At 38.4% G+C, this 21,339-nt stretch overlaps 1 protein-coding gene across 1 annotated transcript; it reads right to left on the bottom strand.

The window, feature by feature from the left end:
* Positions 1–17,206: 17,206 nt before the first annotated feature.
* Positions 17,207–20,679, bottom strand: LOC149848857 (uncharacterized). Its single transcript, XM_090012673.1, has one exon. The coding sequence runs from the start codon at positions 20,016–20,018 to the stop codon at positions 18,342–18,344; it is 1,677 nt and encodes a 558-aa protein (XP_089868799.1). The 5' UTR covers positions 20,019–20,679; the 3' UTR covers positions 17,207–18,341.
* Between the last annotated feature and the right edge of the window lie 660 nt (positions 20,680–21,339).

The raw sequence follows: 21,339 nt of genomic DNA, 5'->3' as shown, positions 1-21,339 counted from the left end.
CTTGAACCAGAATACTGAGCATCAACTGATATTTATTTATTTATTTCACCCAAAGAAATCATTCTCGGCACGAAGACGTGGTCGCACTGGCCTCGCCTGCCATACCCATGGTCATCATCAGGACCCTTGCCCTCGGGGCCTATTATGATCATTCGCATAGAGGGGACACCAATGGGAATCAAACCTTGTCCGCCCGTCTAAGCCAAGGTCTCACCACACTGCGCCACCCCCCTTGGGGCAGCTTTAGCTGGCTTGTGTTTATAGATAAATTTGTATTTGGGAGTTGAACCCCAAATCTCTTGTTCGGTAACCATGTAACTCAACCAACTGTTAATACGATAGTAGGTGCTACAATACATTTCCCAACCTTATGTGCTAGCCAAGCCCTTGTGATCGTCGACATTCATTGGATCAGTCAAAACATAATAGAAAACCTCCATGATGCATGATCAAATTCAGCTGCATATTAATGTTACGATACACCAGATCAAAGTTAGACCCAAGGGGTTTAGCGTAGTGGGATGGGGCCTAGACCGTTTGACGGGCAGTCTAGGTTCAAATCTCATGGGCGTCACCCCTGCGTAAGCTAAAGCTTGGCGACTCCATGGGGTCGAGGGGTAAGCCCTCAAAGTTTTAAGCCGACATCAATAGAGACCCTAGGTATGTAAGGCTAAGCCAACACGGCTCGATCTCTGCACCTGGGGATAGCCACATCCCTTGCTTCTCCAAGGATTGGCTTGGCCTCAGAGTTCACTGTCTTGATGGTCCTCTGCTTTGGCCCAGGCTTTAAGTCCAACCGCGAGATAAAGTTATATGTGGCCCCGAAGTCTACCATTATCGTAGTAGACTTTCCATTTGTAATAACTTTCAGATACATGAGCTATTTGCTAACCGACATGCTCTCAGCTGCACAACTTCTAACTGCATTGATCGTCTGCATGTCTCCCATCCTTGGTTACATGACCTTGACATCACTACTCTCTGCCTACATTGTATTGGTCTTCCCGTCGTTCTTCACGAGACACTTTAGACATTGCCTTGCAATATTTCTCTCGTCACATAACCAACAAGTCATAACCGACCCTTTGTTGCCATTATTGTTATGCTTTCTATAATTCTGCTGCTTGTCAGAATGGTAATGGGTCGACGACTCAAGTTTATTGTAGCGTTGATCCTCCTTCTTGCCTCCGTAGTCCAACTTCTTTCCAGCCTTAGTCGATGGAGTGAAGGACTTGCGTTGTGTATCCACTAGTCGCTCGATCGTCACATACGCATCTTCCAAAGTCTAGGGATTGCTCCTTTCCACTTCGGACTGTGCCCAAGGTTATAGTCCAACAATAAACCGGATGAGTTTGTCTTCATCCGGCATATTGGGTATGTCTAGTATGAGCATCTAGTATGAGCTTCTGAAACGTCCTGATGTAGTCTATCAAGGTTCCAGTATGCTTGAGTTATGCCACCATTCGATAAGCTTGACATTGTATATTTCTTGGCATAAAGTAGTTTAGTAGCTCATTTTGAAGGCTTCAAAGGTATCAATCATGCAGTGGCCCATTTTCATGTTGCTACGCTTCCATCTTTACCAGGCTATAACATCTTCGTCGAGTAGAGTTGTTGATGCCTTCACTCTGAGGTCTTCGGCCAATACATTTTGAATGTCCAAGTAGTCTTCCACCTGGAACACAAATTTTTCTATGACCTTACTATCTTTGGAACCATTGAATTTTGTTGGCCTCAACATATATATCTTTGATGGCCTATTGTCATTTTTGCCATTGAAGGTAACTGCTTGCTGCAGAGTGTGGTTCTTCAACTGAAGCTCCTCAACTTCAGTCTGCAGGGTGGTCAATATCGTAGTCAGCGAAGTAACATGTCCCATCAGCAAGTTTACTGCTCTCGCAGGCTCGTTACCTTATTGTTCAGTCCTCTGAATGACTCAACTACGCGTAAAATCGCTTTCTCGTGCAAAGTCACATCAACCACCAGTCTGTTGACGATCGCGGCCATCTGCTCATAGTCTCAAGGTGAACCCATCTCCTCGGCCTCGACAACTGCCTTTTCTTTGGTGCTTTGCAAGTTGTAACAGTGCGCCATGATGTCTTGCTAAAAAATTATGGTTTGTCAGTGCGTCTCTCGACACCGGCTCTTAAATCCCTTTCTCAGCTTGAGAATGAGCTCTGGTACCACTCATTACGGGTTTACTTCTTTAATAGGCCATTGCGGTGCAACGGTCCTTTCTTACCACCGCAAGCCTTTTGATCATTCATTTGTCGTTGTGGAAGCTTTGATAACTGAGAGTGCAAGAAAGCGAGAGAATAGAGAGGGAGAAAATTCGCAATCACTCGAAAGCAATCACAACGAGGGTGAACAAAAGAAAGCTCTTCAAATTTACATTCATTCACATTTTTTCCCAAAGGCGCATTACAGTTTAGATCTATGGGCTTGACCCTTCAAGGTATTTATCAACATGAACTAAAGTACATGGGTGGCCCAGAGAAAGTTGCAAGTGACTCGACACTTTACATCAAGACTCAACAAAAGCAAAACAAACTCTAAATACAACTGAAGAAAGTAGGTCGCAGGGGAACACTATATATGTTTTGAATTATTCTTTGTTGCGTGTATTTTGTTATTCGAATCTAATTGCATTTGATTATAAGAACTGGTTTTTTATTCTGATATAATTTTTTTTATTGACTGCAAGGTCCACAATGGTGATGCTTTACCGTGAATATTATGTTGTCTTCGAGGGTAGGGTCGAGGCCTGCTAGCATTGCTATATAATTCTTGATTTTGATACGGGCTTATGTTTGTGGCTTGACATGGCTTTATACTAACATACTATATGAACTTGTTAAATTGGTGGTTGTAGTAGTATCGTGTTTGTGGTGGTAGGTGTTATGAACTTATGGTGGTTGGGATGAACTTTTATATTTACAACACTTTCATTTTGTAGCACTGAATTCTTCTTATGAGGAATTAATTTTGCATGTAGTTGGACATGTTATTTGTGGTCATTCCTTTTGAAATAGAATTGTTATGTGTAATCATTTTTATATGTGAAATGAGTAGGTTGTTTGTAGTCATTCTATGTAAAATGGATTTACTAATTGTAATTTTTTTTTTGTATGTAAAATGAGCAAGTCACTTGTGATTTTGTTTGATGATGGATTGAGTTCACATGTAGTTGGACAAGTTATTTGTGGTCTATTTTATGTGAAATGGAATTGCTAATTGTAATTATTTTTATATGTTGTATGGGCAGGATAAATGTGATTTTGTTAGATGATAAATTGAGTTTGTATGTGTATAATATGGGTAGGTTATTTGTGACGTTGTATACATGTACTTTTGTTGGATGATGAATTGAGTTCACATGTAGCCAGTTATTTGTGGTGTATTCCATGTGAAATGGAATTGTTAATTGTAATTATTTTTTTATGTACCATGGGCAGATTATTTTTTATGTTATTTATGTGATTTTCTTGGATGGTTGATTGAGTTTGTATGTGTGTAATATGGACAAGTTATTTGTGATGTTGTACATGTAATTTGTTGGATGATGAATTGAGTTAGTATGTTATTGGACATGTTATTTGTGGTTTATTCCATGTCAAGTAGATTTGTTAATTGTAAGTATTTTTATGCAATATGGGAAGGTTATTTTTTATGTTACATATTTGAAATAGACATGAAAATTGTAATAATTTCATGTAAAAAATTATGATATGTTTTTTGATTTAGCATCTTGAATTTTGGATTTGGATCCAAACTCGAGATCCAAATCCATTCATGAGTCCCAACATAAGACCGTACCTCATTTGAGTATTGTGTTACATATCTGTGACTCACTAATGTTAAACAAAACAAATATAATACCTTTTACTAGGTATTTTCTATGAGTTTCCCATTTTGGATGTTTGGATTTGGATCAGAATTCAAGATCCAAATCCATTACATGGGACCGTGCTTCACCCGAGTGTTGGCTCATATATTAAGGCTTAATAATGTTCAACAAGCAAAACCTTACATATTTTCTATGAATTTCATATTTTGGATATTTGGATTTAGATTTGGATTCAAGATCCAAATCCATTATCTGGACCCCCGAACATAGGACCGTGCTTCACACGAGTGTTAGCTCATATATTACAGCTTAATAATGTTAAAAGAGCAAAAACTAACGCATTTTCTATGAATTTAGCATTTTGGATGTTTGGGTTTGGATCTGGATTCAATATTCAAATCCATTACTTGGGCCCAAACATGGGATCTGCTTCACCCGAGTGTTGGCTCACGTATTAAGGCTTAATAATCTTGAACGAGCAAAACCTGACATATTTAATTAAGAGGAAGGGTTTGAGGGATAAGAGAGGGTGAAATGGAGGGTTTGAGGAGGTTGACAGAGCGGCTCTTGCGTAAGTGGGGGTAGGATTGTCATTTCACTCCAAATTTAATTATGGTTATAACTTAACTATGGTTAATTTGAAATCGTTGCTAACAGGAAGGATGGAGTTGCACTAACCGCAGAAAAAGGGGAAGGGTTTATAAAAACACAAAAAACGGAAGACTAATTTGCAAAATAATGAAAAGACAGGGACTAATTTGCAAAAAACGCTTTTTTAAATCACTGAAAAATAACTTGTTCTTTATTCTTTTAAACAAGAAAAAGAATGAGAACAATGATGAGCTTTCTTAAAATTGCAAAATTCAAGCTTCTAAAACAATTATTTCAAGGGCATGGATTCAAGGAAAGACCATTGCTTCCAACTGATGCTTACTATCTTCTTTAACATTTTTTTTAGTAAATGCTGCCGAGCTTTTGGAATTTGGCCATGCTTTTATCCAACCCGAGCAAAAAAAAAGAAACCAATCCGTTTGGCGACCCAGCATTCACGTATGCAAACATACTCCATCGAGATGAAGGAAACAAGTGGGGGATATCATCATCATCTGATCCAGATCCAATCAGTTCAATGTCCTTGTTGTATAAGTAATGTTCTGGCCTGAGTCGAATTCCCAGGTCTGCATATCTAAAATCACCCTTCAGTGGTTCCTTTCAATTAGGGGTGGACATTGGCCTGGTAGCCATCGGGCTTTCGGGTACCGGGTCCAAAAAGGGCCAGGCCCAGGCATGATAAGGTAACGTTTCACTAACCAACGGGGGCTCCGCTTGTCGGGTAAGAGCAGTGAGTGCAAGTTACCTTTTGTTGGGACGTTGCAAGTTCGAATCCCAATGGTATGGTTGTGCCTATCAAAAAAACAAAAGTAACGTTTGGCAAGTGGGACGAATCAAGGTTGTTAAATGCGATGAGGCGAAGCGAGGCGTTGAGCATGTTATGAAGCGAGACGTAAGCCTCGAGGCGTTGAAGCGTAAGCTTCATGATCAAAATAATGAAATATATAATATTAATAAAATAGCACTGGTAAATGGTTTTTTAATATAAATATACATATATGAGTTTGTTTGATGGTTGATTTAGTAAATATAAGGTTTTTGAAGGACTTGAAAAATAAATAGCTCCCAATTTTTTTAATTATAACCTTCAATTTGTTTCCATCAAAAACAGCCTAAACAAAAAAAAAAATCTTAATGATGCATATAAATATTTTTTTCTTGGACATATCAAATGCATACATGCAATAGAACTATCATGAAACTATAGTTTTTCATCAATGCACTTTTGCGCACATCTCTTACTTATATACAGGTATATGTAAATTTAAGTTAGTTATACTAATGCAAGATTTTTGGTGGTTTACCACCACGCAATTAATCGGGAGATATTAATGCTATTAAAACTTGCATCAAACATTTAGCTGAAATGATAGTGAGGGCAATCCAAACAGTGTTATATTTGAAATTATTTTAGATAATTATGTATTCAAAGCAATTCCAGAACTCTTCAGGTACTGAGGGTGCGCCTCAGTACCTTGAGCGTGTGTCTCGCCTGTGAGGCATACGCTTCAAGTACTGAGGCGTACGCCTCTCACAACACTGGGACGAATAATGCCTAGACGCACCAGGCGGCCTTTATCTAGGATGCATGACTCGCACCCCTAGGAGTGGGACTCATGCATCCCATGCGCCTACATTAAAATGTGAGGCACGGGATGCAATATGTCCTGCGCTTTCCCATGTTCCAAACGTAAGACAACACTGCACGGGAACCACTATGTTTCCATGTGGCGTTTGTCCCATGAGTAGGGATGCACATCGAGCCGGTTTGGGCTTGTCCACTTTGTAAATGAACTGAGCTTAAACTGGTGTATGAAGCTCGAACGAGTTATCGAGCCGAGCCTTATCAGGCTAGACAGGTCGTTCCATTTTAGTATGTATATAATTTTTCCAGTGAAAATATTTGTAAGACGTGCTTTGGCTTAATGGTAGGTATGTTAAAAGAGATTGGGGGATCAATTCCCTCCTTCGCAGAAAGTTTTTTTACTATATCTTGTTGAAGCTAGGCTCGGCTCGGCTTGAGCTCAGAACCGAACCGAGTTTGGACAATGCCTTACGAGCTCGGTTGGACAAAGTCATTTTGAACCGAGTTCAAACACCCCAGGCTCTGCTCCTACTATATCAAAGGGTTAGAATCCTACACCTCGGAATATCCAGTCAAAGTCAGGATGTGTTTGGATGAGAGGAATCTAGTGGAACTGTAACCGCAAACAGAAATTTATTGATATTGGATTCTAATTCCATTGAAGTCTTTGAATCCAAACATGCCCCCAGGATTATGTTTGCCATCAAACTTGTCCAGACTGACTCACCAGTCAGATTCAATCATGTTTCACAGGAACTGTGATGCCCTCCCAGGCTGTAGAAAGTGTCCCAAACAGCGGATCAGATCCAAGGGACCTTGGACAAAAAACTGTCCAAGGGGGCCTTGGATGCCAGCCATCATCAAGATCAACAGCACCCAAAAGTTTTTAAAAAAGATGGTCCCTACTTAGATGGGCTCCACAAAAAATTTTATGCTCACTTTGTAAATGAATGGCATCAATGAGTGAAAAATGGATGGTTGAAATTAGTCTAAAACAAGAAGCATTTCATGGTTATTGAGTGCCGTTCCTTTCGATGATGGATGTAGTTTCGTATCAAGGTTCCTTGGACTTGATTTTCTTTCAACAATACGAGACTGCCACTAAATTCAATGATTTGTTGCATGTTTTGTGGGACCCTTTGACTTGCGTCTTGAATTCAGGTGGGGCATCACATTTCTATTGTGAAATCTGATTGCACCTGCGCAGGAGCCTTGGCCTACATGGTTTCACACACACACACACACACATATATATATATATATATATATATATATTAGCCTCTTTTTTTGTTAGGCCCATTAAAAAAATCGTAGTTTTAAGTATTTTTTCTCACGTCTAATACCTTAGATGTGATCTATAGGTTTTGTTTAGTGGGAACCAGCTTTTGGATCGATAGAATCAAACCCTTATACAGGTTTTTCAGATGATCCAAAATCAATTGCAATGAAGGTACCAATTTTTCCTAGCTCATAAAATGATATTTTTTCATGGACAAAATATGATCCATGTGTCTATTCTCACTAAATCGATCATGCTAAACACATCTAACGGTTCATATCTATCATAGAACACTTAAAACAAATAGTGCAAAACCAGAAATGGGGCCTGATATGTTCAGTTCTCATATAAAGTAACGTGTTTGTTTTTTAGGATCCCTTTTTCCTTGGCTCTCATTTAGGCCCGTTAAAAATCATAGTTTTAAATATTTTTCTCATGTCTAACTAATACTGCAGATGAGGTCTATAGGTTTTGTTTAGTGGGAACCAGCTTTTGCATATCCGGAATCTAACCAACATACCAGTTTTTCCTGTTATCCAAAATCAATGGCTACGAAGGTACCAGTTTTTTCCTGCTCATAAAATGATGTTTTTCATCAAAAAACATTATCCAAGAGCCTATTCTCACTAAATTGATCACGTTAAACACATCTAACAGTTCAGATCTATCATAAATCACTTAAAACCTATAGGGCAAAATGAGAAATAAGGCATATGTTCAGTTCTTATATAGAGTAATGTGTTTCTTAGGCCCCCTTTTTTGTTAGGTCCGTTAGGCCCCTTCAAACATCATAGTCTTAAGTCTTTTTTTCTCATGTCTAACACTGTAGCTGAGATATATAGGTTTTGGTTTAGTGGTAACCAGCTTTTGCATCGCCGAAACTTCATACCAGGTTTTTCCAACTCATAAAATGATATTTTGTCGTCAAAACAACATGATCCAAGAGTCTATTCTCATGCTAAACATATCTATTCAAATCTATCATAAAACATTAAAACCTATAGGGCAGAACGAGAAATGTGACATAATATGTTCAGTTCTCATATAGAGTAATGTGTTCTTTATGCCCCCTTTTTCATTGTCTTGTTAGGCCTCCTTCAAAATCATAGTTTTAAATATTTTTTGTCACGCCTAACACCTCATATGAGATCTATAGGTTTTGTTAGTGGAAAGCAACTTTTGCATATGAAATCTGACATGTATACATGTTTTTTTTAGATGATCCAAAATCAACGGCTTTAAAGGTACCAATTTTTCTTGGCTCATAAAATATGTTTTTTCATTAAAAGACATGATCCACGAAACCATTCTTACTAAATCGATCATGCTAAACACATCTTATGGTTCGGGTCTATCATAAAACACTTAAAACCTATAGTGTATGATGGGGGCAAAACTAGAAATGGGGCCTAATGTGTTCGGTTCCCATATAGAGTAATGTGTTCCTTAGGCCCTCTTTTTTGTTAGGTCTTGTTAGGCCCCTTAAAAAATCATAGTTTTAATGTGTTCAGTATTAGTTGTAGTTTTTGGACCTTCCTTTGGTTGGACCCTCTCTCTCTCTATATATATATATATACATATATATATATAAGGTTTACATTTGGTATAATTAATTGTACCTACAATCTAGTTTGAATCTCACGATGCACAATCTAACCTCGTAGATGTATTCACATGCTCGATTTAGTAGGAATCAACTCTTGGATCATATTTTTTCTGCAAAAAAACATGTGTTTCTGAGTCAAGAAAATTTGATGCTTTCATAGCCATTGATTTTTGGAACACTAAAAAAATCACCACACAAGTCAAATTCTGACAATCCAAAAGCCTGTTCCTACTAAACAAAACCTGTAAGTCTTATATATAGTGTTACATGTGCGAAAAGAACTCAAACAAAAGGGTTCCACCTCATTTTTTTACTCCGTTTGCCCTACAAACGACTAACAAATCTAAGCCCCTCTCTCTCTCTCTCTCTCTCTCTCTCTCTATATATATATATATATATATATATATATATATATAAGGTAACATTTGGTTATTGCAACTTGACCATTCAAATGAGCTGAAACTCATAGCTGCAGGCCGTGTTGACTCAATCAAACCATCATAGATGGATTCAACATGGTCCAAATGCTAAAGATCGGTTGTTATATGTTTTTTCGATGAAAAAACACGATTTTATGAGCCAATACAATATCACACATCATATGCCATTATTTTTTCAAAGCTAATAAAATCAGGCTTACACGTCATAATAGAACATTTTAAGAGCCGATTCTCACTAATCTAAAAATGTAAACCACATCTATAAGGTTAGCTAGTTTCATGAAAAACAACAAAAAAAATTAAAGAAATGAAAATAAGCCAGAAAACTCCGATCCATATATATATATGTGTGTGTGTGTGTAACATTGAACTGCAAAAAGTTGGATGTTACATCAGACACACGATCAATTGCACACACAAGTAAAAAAATAAATAAAAAGACCTTTAGCAGAATGCGCCACTAAAGATTTGGAGGCTTTAGCAGCACTTTTTGTGTACCACTAATGTCATTAGTGGCATGCGAAAATCTCCGTTAAAGGTATTTTTGTCTACAGTGGGCAGACACGCGTTGTAAGTGCACATGTTCAACCATTGTTTGATGGTTGATGCATTCGATGATACCCTCTCTCTCTCTCTCTCTCTCTCTCTCTCTCTCTCTCTCTCTCTCTCTCTCTCTATATATATATATATATATATATATATATATATATATATATATATATATATATATATATATATATATATATAGGTGTGTCATCGAACACCCAATCATCGGACATGCCCAGCGCATTTCATGTATTTTTTTTTTTGTGTTTTTGACATTTAGCGGCAGTCATGGACCGCTGTTATATGTCTAGGCAGAAAACCACTCTTTAGCGGCAGTGAAGGACTGCTGCATAAAGGGTCATTTTTGCGCAAATTAATGCACACCGTTGATCCACTATTACACCTCTCTCTCTCTCTCTCTCTCTCTCTCTCTCTCTCTCTCTATATATATATATATATATATATATATATATATATATATATATATATATATATATATATATATATATATATATATATATATATATATATATATATATTACTGGTGTCAATGGGCTTGGTTTACCCGTAGTCGACCCGAAGGAAATCCCATAGGGTCCAGGTATGGAGATAAATAATAAGACCTGGAGATCTGATTAATACATGAACCCAGGTAAAGTTTGTGAAATTTATAACAGACCCGAATCCAACTCGAGTTCCGATTAAGACCCACAATTTTTCAATGTAAAAATGATAAAAAATATGGTTTTACTGGGAATGGTTTGGATTGGGTTTGTGTAGTTGTTATTGGGTCCCAGTATAGTTTTTCTTATAGTGGACCCCATTAGACTCGGATCTAGACCCAATATCACACCCAACAATCTGATCCCATTCTGGTTCTACATAGGTCCGAACCAAACACGACCCACTGACACCCCCATTTTTATGGATAAGGTAATACATCTGTACTAAATGAATCATGTGAAATGGGTTTTTCGACTTTTCCATTATTTTTTTGTGGTTCTAAACCCATAAATGTGTGGGGGCATGTTTTATTTACAAAAAATTCACACCTGGATCATGTGTTTTCCATGTCAAAAATGATATTTGGAGTCTCAAAATTTTACAAAGATGGATTTTTAGAACTTTATAAAAACCCACCCATATTTTTGCAGTTGATCCTTATTAAATCAAGTTACATCTGCACGGTCATAAATAAAATAAAAAATCATTTTATCATATTTCATTTAACAAAGATATATATATATCCCCAATAGAGGGGTTAAGCCTTAAGGTCAGGGTGGGCAGTGTCCACCCTAACCTAGTGAAAATCGGGTTAAAGTGTGCAGTGCCCACCCTGAGCCCACCCAATGAGAGATCTGGACCACCTTAACCCACTGAAAGTCAAATCAGGGTATACATTGACCACCCAATGAGAGATCCAGTTAAGGTGGGCACCACCTGACCTAACTTCTTTTTGTTGCTAGAACAATGAGTGAAAGAGTTTTTAATGCTAGAATAACCATGTTAAATCCATATCCAGATCTAGTTCAGATTCAGGTCCAAAATTAAATCTGTTGCACAATGGACTACGACATTATATGGTCATCGTGTTAAAAAAAACTCTGTTATGGATGTGTGACATGATTAGCATGAACTTTGGATCTAGGGTTAAGTCCAGGTAAAAAAAACTGAACCAAGACTACCATTTGGTTGGAGCAGGTTGTAAAGGGGTCTGACCTGTTAATTTATATGTTCAACCCACTTAAAAGTGGGCTGACCAGGTTTCACTGTAAAGGTCTTATCAAAATATGCTTGACCAATTTACTGCCTTACTGGATCATAGCAGACTAAATCCAGAATGGTGAAAATCCAAGTTACATGCATGGGTTGGATCAAAGGTTTGAACCATGACTCTACTAGCATATGCTTGATCTACGTCCAACCTGTTGGATCTAGTTCAGATCTATTTATTAGGTCCTGAAACAATCTTAACCAGGTATGAATGTGTGAGCAATAATGGCAAATATAGGCTTTTTATCAGGAGTTGCATTTTCATTATATTTAGAAAAGTGAGGTGCATTTAATTTAGTTTTCTAGAATTCAAATTAGAGAAGCTTGTCTCAATTAACATATCTATCGATGATATTTGTTGCAATATTAAGGGCTTTGTTTTTTATCAATTAGCATAAATGCAAAATTTATGATGTTTTGTAGGAATTTGGGGTTTTGATTTTATTCTTATAAATTGTCATAGAACATTTAATTATGGTTTTAGGGTTTTATGAGTTTACTCTTTCAATTAGCATTAAACAGGAATCCACGAATAATAAATGCTTGATTTTGGTGAGAGTATTCAAGATTTTATTTTTATATCAATTAGCATAAATATGATTTCCATGATTTTTATCAACTGCTATTTTTTTTAATGAATTAGCAATGAAACAATTATGAATTATTTTCTAAATATGGAAAATTGATGTTGTCAATTATAAAAGGTACACTTTAGAAAACTATTTGATTTAAAAAAAATTATTATTAGTATATTTCATTAATAATTATTTATTTTATTATATATTTGTGCCCACCCTAGTTTAGATTCTTGACTCCGCCTTTTAATATATATATATATATAGAGAGAGAGAGAGAGAGGGAGAGAGAGAGAGAGAGAGAGATCATGGGGCCCTCAATCAAAGTAGATTTATATGCATGTGGACCTCTCAACACGCAAGGATCGTTTAAGTGATTACACCAGCCAATCACATGACAACATTATCTAAGTGGGTCTGCATTCTGCTCTTATGGGCCCCATAGAATGCTCCGATGTGATTGGCCTGTGTCACATAGGCAGGCATTTAAGCAATCTCTGATCTCATTCACCAACTCATACACATAACTATCCTCTGCCTATTTCAAGCGGAACTAACAACTATTACACTGGGCTTGGGATGGCCAGTACCACCTTACCCCTTTTTGAGATAAGTTTTTTTTTTCCCTTAAATTCCTTTCCATACTTTTTTATTTACAAAAATTTAGCACTGAGACTGTCTACGCACCTAGGGCAGTTTCTCCGAGCAAAATTCAAAACAAAAAAGAAAGGGGAGAACCAAAAGAAAAAAAAAATGGTGAATGGTGATCGTTAAATGCCTGTAGTAGGTAGAATAAAAAACAAGTTTGTCATTAAATTCTTCATTTCAGTTGGGATTAAGAACACCTTTAATGGTTGTTTGCCATTGATTAGTTTGCTCCCTTTATGTTTACAATCAATAAAAAATGCATACAAATATGTTGCAATTTGTAACTTATCCTTCTGGATGTACACTCAAATCTCTTGCTCGATGCCATAAAAGCCAAAGGAAAGAAGGAAGGGGTACACTCTTAACCACAGACACGTAAAAAGCAAGCTAGATTAAGCCTATTCTTGGTCCCAACATCCTAGGGGTTTCAAAGGGTTGGATCTGGTGAGTCCAAACCCAGCTCTGAATTTGAAGTGCTGAACCAAGTCCAGAGCTGGGTCTGATCGGATCCACCACAAAAAAACTATACCCTGGCTCTATAATCCAGTAGCCATTTACATAGGTTTGAATGACTCCTTAGAAAAACATGAGAATGTACATAAACTATGTCACAAGGACACGCCATTTTGGCTGGATGTCCCTAGTGACACGACCAGACACTCTGACATGGACACCAAATGCATACAACATTATTTTAATATTTATTAAATAATATTTTATTATATTTTAATTTTATTTCAATAAAAATGTTATTTTAATGTTAAAATATTCAAATTTAATTTTTATTGATTAAAACATTAAAAAATTCCAGAGTCCTCGTGTCTCATTTTTTAAAATAATTTCAAACATTCGAGTCAAATCCTAATCCCACATCCTCGAGTCAGCCATTCACTGTGACATGGTACATAACCCTATAAACGTGAGGTTGAGTTCAATGAAATAGCTGAATAGTTAGGTCACACTATCATAACCTAGGGTCTCGAGTTGGAATGCCACTAGGACTATTCTTCAAGTTGGCTATAAAAAAACAAAGGAAAAAACATGCATAGAAGGTTGGCAAGTGTATTGGACTAAGGACAACTCAAGGATGTGCTTGGAAAAGTATAACCATGGATGCTGTCACCATCATATGCCATCACAATCATGAGCATTATCATCATCTCTTGGTGACATGGCTTACTGGGATACGTCCGTTAACTCATGATGGGCATCTCATAGATGAACTAGGCTAATAGTAGGCAAAAACACTATAAGAAAATCGTGGATTAGCGATGAACGATATACATCGCTAATCTGTCGTTAATCCATCGTTAAACTGTTTAGCGATGGATTGACAACGAATTAGCGATAGATAGCATCCATCACAAATTTTTTGTCGCTAATTAGCGACAAAACTTATTTGTCGCTAATTTACGACAGATTAGCGATGGACATGATCCATTGCTAATCTGTTGCTAAATAAGCACAAATTTGGTTTTGCGACGGACATTATCCGTCGTTAAATTTAAAAAAAAAAAATTTGCTCTCTGTCGGGCGGTATTCCAGCAGCAATAGGCTGGACTTGTACTGCACCCTATAGGCGTTTCACAGGTTCTTAGATCCGAGCAGCCCAACCCGCCACTGTGGGGTCTTCTGCACAGAACCGACGTGCTCTCTGACGCCCTCCCAACTTGGTTCCCCGCTTGTCCGACCCGGCCCGCCACTGCAGGGTCTTCTGCACAACGCATGAGAGTGCACCTCTGAACCGGTGCACTCTCCTGCATTCCTCTGCCACCATGTCAAAGGAAAGCTCAACAACCCCAAATTGGAGGCATACCTTTGCCTTTGAGATGATCTTCATGGCGACAAGTTGGCTTTTGATTTCGCCCTTTCAAGCCCTAGCAAAGCAGGTGTGACCGAAATGTCTCCTCCCGACCTCCTTCCTGAGCTCGTACTTCATCGTGAAACTTTTATCCAGCGGCCGCTCTACCTCACCGTCGTCCTCTGGTATCAGCCCCTTCCGCTTCTGCTTCGCTTTCCCCTGCCACTTGGCCAGGGATGCCTTAATATGCTTTGTCGACGATGATTGAAACGGCCGCTAGAAGAACCTTTGCAGCATCAATGACCACGTCGGCGATAGCATCAACCCAGCCGTAGTGAACTGCTTTGCGCCCTCCATGAAGAAGTCATTCAAACTTCGTCGCCCTCCACGAAGAAGTCGGTTTAAATCGAACGGTGGAGAGGTCGGTTTAAATTTCGCACGGAGAGAGGAAAAATTTTGCGCCCTAAATGGATCGGTTTAAATAAAAAATTAGCGACAAAATTAGCGAGAGAATTTTTCCGTCGCTAATCTGTCGTTAATTAGCGATGGAAAAATTCCATCGCTAATTTGCAACAAAATTTATCTGTCGCAAATTTTCATCGCTAATTAATGTTTTTCTTGTATTGAGAATTAGCGACGAAAAACTGTCGTCGCTAATTAACGACGGATTCGTGATGGAAACCTCTCTGTCGCTAAGTTGTGACGGAGTTTGAGACATAATTTTTCTGTCGTGAATCCGTCGCTAAGTAGCGACGGATTAGCGATGAAAGTTTTTTCATCGCTAATTAGCGATAGATTCATGACCGAATTTTGGTCGTCACTAATTTCACAAAACATTCGAATGTTAGCGACAGATAGTTTTCTCTAGCTAATCCATCACAAATTTGCGACGGAAAAAATCCGTCGCAAATTTACGTCCCTAATTAACATTTTTCTTGTAGTGAAACAGTACCTGCAAAGTCATTCAGTAATCACCTACTTAACTTCTACCAGATAGTTCATCATCACTGAGTGTGTCGAATACCTGATTAACACAGCTCAATCGAGCCACGAAAATTGGCTAGAACAGTTATTTTATTTTATTTTATTTTATTTATTTATGTATTTATTTTGTTCTGAAAAGAACGCTTTGTCATACAAATAGGATCAAGAATATGTTGTTGCAGTAAAGAAGAAAGTTCAGGAATGGAAAAAGTTCAGACGCTTCAAGCAAAAGATTAGTAGGAGCTTACTTGCAGATTCAGCTCAGCTTGGTAAAATTACACCAACTCCAAACAGTTCAGCCAGTGAGCCAGTCAAACATCTCAACAAGTTCAATGGGGCCGTCCAAGACCAAGCCAATCCTTAGGTCAACTTCTTGTTTTAAATTGTGCTTAAATGACAGTGAAATACATAGTACCAAGTAAAGAAAAACCAGAGTGCCAAGAAGCCCACATCATAAACAATTAGATGGTTATGCTTTTGGTAGGTAAAGCCAACCCGCCTAGAGGCACATGCCCTTTGCCATATAAAAATTGGGAGTCCCGTGTTCCCTGTTTGTGGTGTTCACAACCCAATTATTGCTTTCCAAAGCCTATCCACAAACTTCAAATTCTCACTGATCCCTATGCATTTAATAAAAGCAACCCATAAGTGGTGATAAATATATTACTGCCTCTTATGTCTGCTTCGCTTGTATTCATGTAAACTCATAGAGTGACAAGGATTTACCACACACACTGACTACGAAAAACAAACAAGGTCACCTATTCTTCAAGGAACAACTTTAAGTATACTTTACATAACAAGAAAAAGCATAACTTTCCCCTTTTTCCTCATCAGTATCATGGGGCTGAAAATTTAAGCAACAAGAAAACTCATGGCTCAGCACAAAACTGCTCAAGATGAGCTGCTTTTCCGGGTTAGAGAGAGAGAGAGAGATTCTTTTTTTTTCCTTCAAATGCCATGTCAGAGAGATGAAGATTCTCAGGAAGCATCAGAAATAGTGTTAAGCTCAAGATGCTGGACTGTGATTTATTAGTTTATTGAAAGAATACTTCCTTAATTTTCCCCAAGTTGGCGTTGGAGTCAATAGCAAGAATCATAAAAATAATGTTTCGAGTCATTAACAACTGAGCGTGATTATCACAATCCTAAATGCAGTACGACAGGAATTTTGGCATCCATCACAAACCAGTTAACTCTTTGTTTTTTCCTTTTTTTCGACATAGAAAAACCTTTTAGCTTTAAGCTTACATACAAAGAATCCTATGTTCTGAAATACATCATGCTAGGCTTTTCAATATGTAAGTTTCCTGCAAAAGTAACTTGGCACTAACCTGAATGAAGTGATGAAGCCAAGTTGCAGAGATCACATGGCCATTGACTTTGTTCCTGTCTAGTACCATTCTAGTCACCATCTGAGCTTTGCATTCATAGTCTCAAGGATGGTCTTGAGGTAACCATAGTGTGGATTGTGAGCATCAAAATCCTAAAATAGATAAATAAATAACAATTAAAAAATAATCATCCATTATTGAGCACAATGAAGCAATCACAAGTGTCTGGCATATGTCTCCTCTTCAGGGACCCGTCTCAAAGTGATCAATAAAGCCCATAATGATTAGCACTTCCTTAAACATGGTATGCTCAGATCAATATAGTCCAAACTAACGAACAGAAAGCGTAGATCCATATTCAAAAATATATGAAGAATCAGCAATTCTACTCCATCTCTGCACAACACAATTTGGGAAATCCATCCTTGGCAGTGGCAACCTATATGATTTTTCTCTTCAGAAAAGCTTCACTTATGAGAACTCAATAGCCTCAGATACAGATGAATGCAGTGGCGTTTAGTCAATGAACATGAAGACTGATGCAGATTGATGAACAGTTGATTACATAAAGCACATATAACAATTTGCTCAAATGACTCCAAGATCCTGAAAAGAAAAATCATAATGAGGCCAGAGATCAAACAGAACAGCTGCCTAAAGCTGATAATAGAAGAAGCAACTGCTAAGGCATTCTACAAATCCATCAGCCACAAATAACTTAGAAATAATTAGAACAGAACACCAGGTTAACATGCCCCTGATTAGACCACAACATTATATAAAAATAAATCTAAGAAAATGGAAAGAAGAATATGATAATGGGCACCATAGACTGGCAACTGAAACTGAAAGTACTGGCTCCAGAAAAATAATCTGAACCACTGGCTGCTTTCTTGCAGTTAATGATCTTCATTAACAATTCAAATAACAATGTAACATTTTTGTCTTCATACTGTGTTATTCTTGAAATGGAAATTCTTAGACCATTGAAGGTATCAAAGAAAAGAAAAAGAGAACGGCTTCTAGGCACATGATGAGGAGATCTCACACTGTTACCTCTTTAGCACAGCAATTCAAGAAAGAATGAATAAAAAAGAACAAAATTCCATGAACTGTATGCACACTTTTGTTTCATTGCCGAAACTCAGCCACGGTCTGAGCCATACTCAAAATGTTCAGAAGACTCCGGTAGATGAATGACAGAGCAGATATCAGGCAATCGCCCCCAACTATAGCCTCAAAACTTGTTTAGTTATCTGCACACCTAGAGCAAAAGAATTTCATTTGGCGTTATTTGAATTAGGCTGAAGCCTAAACCTGCAGGCATGGTGGGGGAAGAGGCCGTATACGATGGAAATCAGCATGCTTGCTACTAATAATAGCGTTCCCTACAGCAATTTGAGCTTCCTCTTCTTTTTCCATTGCATTTTGCTTCTGATCATCGCCAGTCCAGAAAGATTTAAATCCAGAATGACCATCAGCTTCATCATCATTGGGAGCAGGAAGGTTAAGATCAAGAAAATCTGCGATTACAGGCACCTGCTGTTGAATCAAAATTGTCCTACAAGCATCGCCTCTGAACTCTGAATCTCCAACTGGGGCAAGATGAGACCTCTTGTGTCCTCCTAATGCTTGGCCAGAAGTGAACACCTTCAAACAGATTGGGCACTGGTGCAGTTTTACTTTCTTCAACCGCATCTCGGCCTCCTCGCCTGCACTTCCGTTCTCTATCACGTTATCAGTTGACTTGAGCTTATTTTCTGCCATGGCTGCATCATCTTGGTCTGGTTGCAAGATGTCATTGTCAGTGCTATTGTTCTCATTGTTATCGATTCTCGCAAAACAGCCTTTCACCTTCTTGTGGCTTGCCCTGTGTCCGCCAAGTGCCTGGTATGAATGGAAGACTTTGTTACAAGTAGTACACTCATATCTTGCTTGCTTGAAAAGCTGCTTCCCCAAACTCGATTCAGAAGAATCAATCCTTGCTTCTTTGTGAACATTCCTGCCCAATTCGGTACCATAGAGATCTAATCTGGCCTGCCTGAAAGGGTTCTTCAGTTTCGAATCTGATCCTTCATAGATCATTCCTTGACATTCATGTCCTGTTTCTTTCCTGAGTTCAGTTACAGAGACAGAATTGTTCCTGCTTTCATGGAATCCACCATGAGCAGCGAATTTAGCCTTCTTGGGCTCATCCAAAGCAATTCCTGTTCTACCATTATCGGTAACATCGAACTCAGTTTTGAACAAGCAGTCCCTGAGATTCATAGCAATACGATCGTCAACATGGACAGACTTCTTGTTTTCTTCATCAGCTTCCCTCTGGAGACCTGATCTCAACTCCCCAGACACGGAACCGTTGTCAGATGACTCCTGTAAATTCTCTTTGGAACTGCTCTTCCAAACATCCCTAGACAACATCATCAAAGAAATAGCTAAATCTTCCTGCTCTTGCTCAACATCACAAACAGAAGATGAATTCAAGCCTGAAAAACCAGAGACCGACATGGAGACGGTGTGCCCGGCGATCCTCTTTGATCTCCTCCTCTTTGGTCCACATTCATTATCTGAATGACCATCCAAAACATTCATCGGCTTCTGCTCTTCACTCCACGACCCTTCATCCAAACTCTGTGACCACCTCTCGGAATGACTCCTCATGTGACCGAAGAGTGCCTTCAATGAAGGGAACCCCTTCCCGCAATCCTTACACACCTTGATATCCTTACCAACTAGACTAACAGAGTCGGAAAACCTACAAGACCTCTTGGGGTTCTCTCTCAGACCATACCCACCTTGATTGTGACTCTCAAAACCACCCACTTCCTCAATCCCGCCATCACCAACCTTCCTCCTCTGATACCTCTCATCTGCTTCAGTTGATGGCATGGTCATATGAGACCTCATGTGGACACCGAGAGCCCTCCCACACATGAACTTCTTCTTGCAGTACCTGCAAGAATGCCTGTACTCTTGCTCACTCTCCATCTACAACTACTCAGAATTCACCACACCCAGAATCAGAGAACAAGGAATCTAGCTAAATGGTACTGAAATTTAAGCCCCAAAGGAAGCAGGGAGATTGCAGAGGGACCAAACTTGGGTTTCAGACAAAGGACAAGATCCTAAAACAAGATCACCGGTTTCCTGCAAATGGTACTCATAATTCCATGCCGGGAGAGTGATCAAAAGTAGAATCCTCAATTGGGTGGCATAAGGAACACCAGAAGAACCCAGGGAAAATGCTAAAAAATTGCAGAGAAAACAAACTTCTCCGAGAACACGCAGGAACAAGATCCAAGAGCTCAAAGTACTAAATTTCCCAACTGGGCTTCATCTTTCTAGATGAGAGGATATCAAAATTCAATGGTGGTGGTGGTGATGGTGGTTGAGAAATCAAGCAAAAGCTCTCTCTCTCTCTCTCTCTCTCTCGGATTTAGTTTGGATGCTGAAGAGAAAGAAATACCATGCATGGAAGCAAAGATAAAAATAAGAAAGAGAGGAAAGCACAGATAGGAGAGGAGCACGTGTAGAGAAATGAGATGCGTAGGACACCTCATCCAACGGCCTCCCCGTATAGGATCTTGCCTATTGAGCATCCCCTGTGTGGGAGGGACCAAACCGTCCGCTAACTATTCCTTCCCTTGTCCTTCTCATCTGAAGCCACCCGAGTGCAGGGTTCTAATGAATCTTCTTACCGTTATTAGTTTGGACTTTTCTTGTGGACCTCCTCTCCCTCCACCCTATTCCTCTACATTTATCTTCTTCCCCGCTATACTTGTTCTATTGGAGGCCCAGCACCAATGTTGTCAGTATCGGTATGGGCCCTGAATCGTTGGGCCACCGATTCATCTGTATCGGCCAAAAAAATAATAATAAAATATTCTGTATCAATCATAACGCAACATATGTTAAAACCATTAAAATAATAATAAAAAGTAGTTTTTTAGTATTTTTTGCATTTATTTAAAAAATAGTCAGTCAATTCAGGCTAAGCGTATCTATTTTCTGCAGATACAATGCGTATCGCTGATACTGATAACATTGTTGGAATCTGGAATTCTGTTTTAAAGATTACATGAAATCCATATTCCACAACAAAATGAGGAAAGAGAAAATCTTAGGAATCTCATTGGTAGCATTAAAAATTTGACTGCTAAATTATCCATCATTTACCACAAACTCATTCAGAAACCACACCATTTTGAATTCTTAATATATTAGATATAATTGGTGAATTTGGATAGATGATTAATTGTGGAAGTTTTTGTTGTTAATAGGAAAAATTATTTTATTATATGCAAGAGTA

The sequence above is a fragment of the Nuphar pumila genome, chromosome 1 (assembly GCF_984573655.1).
Source record: "Nuphar pumila chromosome 1, dmNupPumi1.hap1.1, whole genome shotgun sequence".
NCBI lineage: Eukaryota > Viridiplantae > Streptophyta > Magnoliopsida > Nymphaeales > Nymphaeaceae > Nuphar > Nuphar pumila.
This window is presented reverse-complemented; position numbering and strand designations above follow the sequence as displayed.

Bases quoted from the DNA above. Each gene is read 5' to 3' on its own strand.
- LOC149848857 (XM_090012673.1), bottom strand. From the start codon at position 20,018: ATGGAGAGTGAGCAAGAGTACAGGCATTCTTGCAGGTACTGCAAGAAG.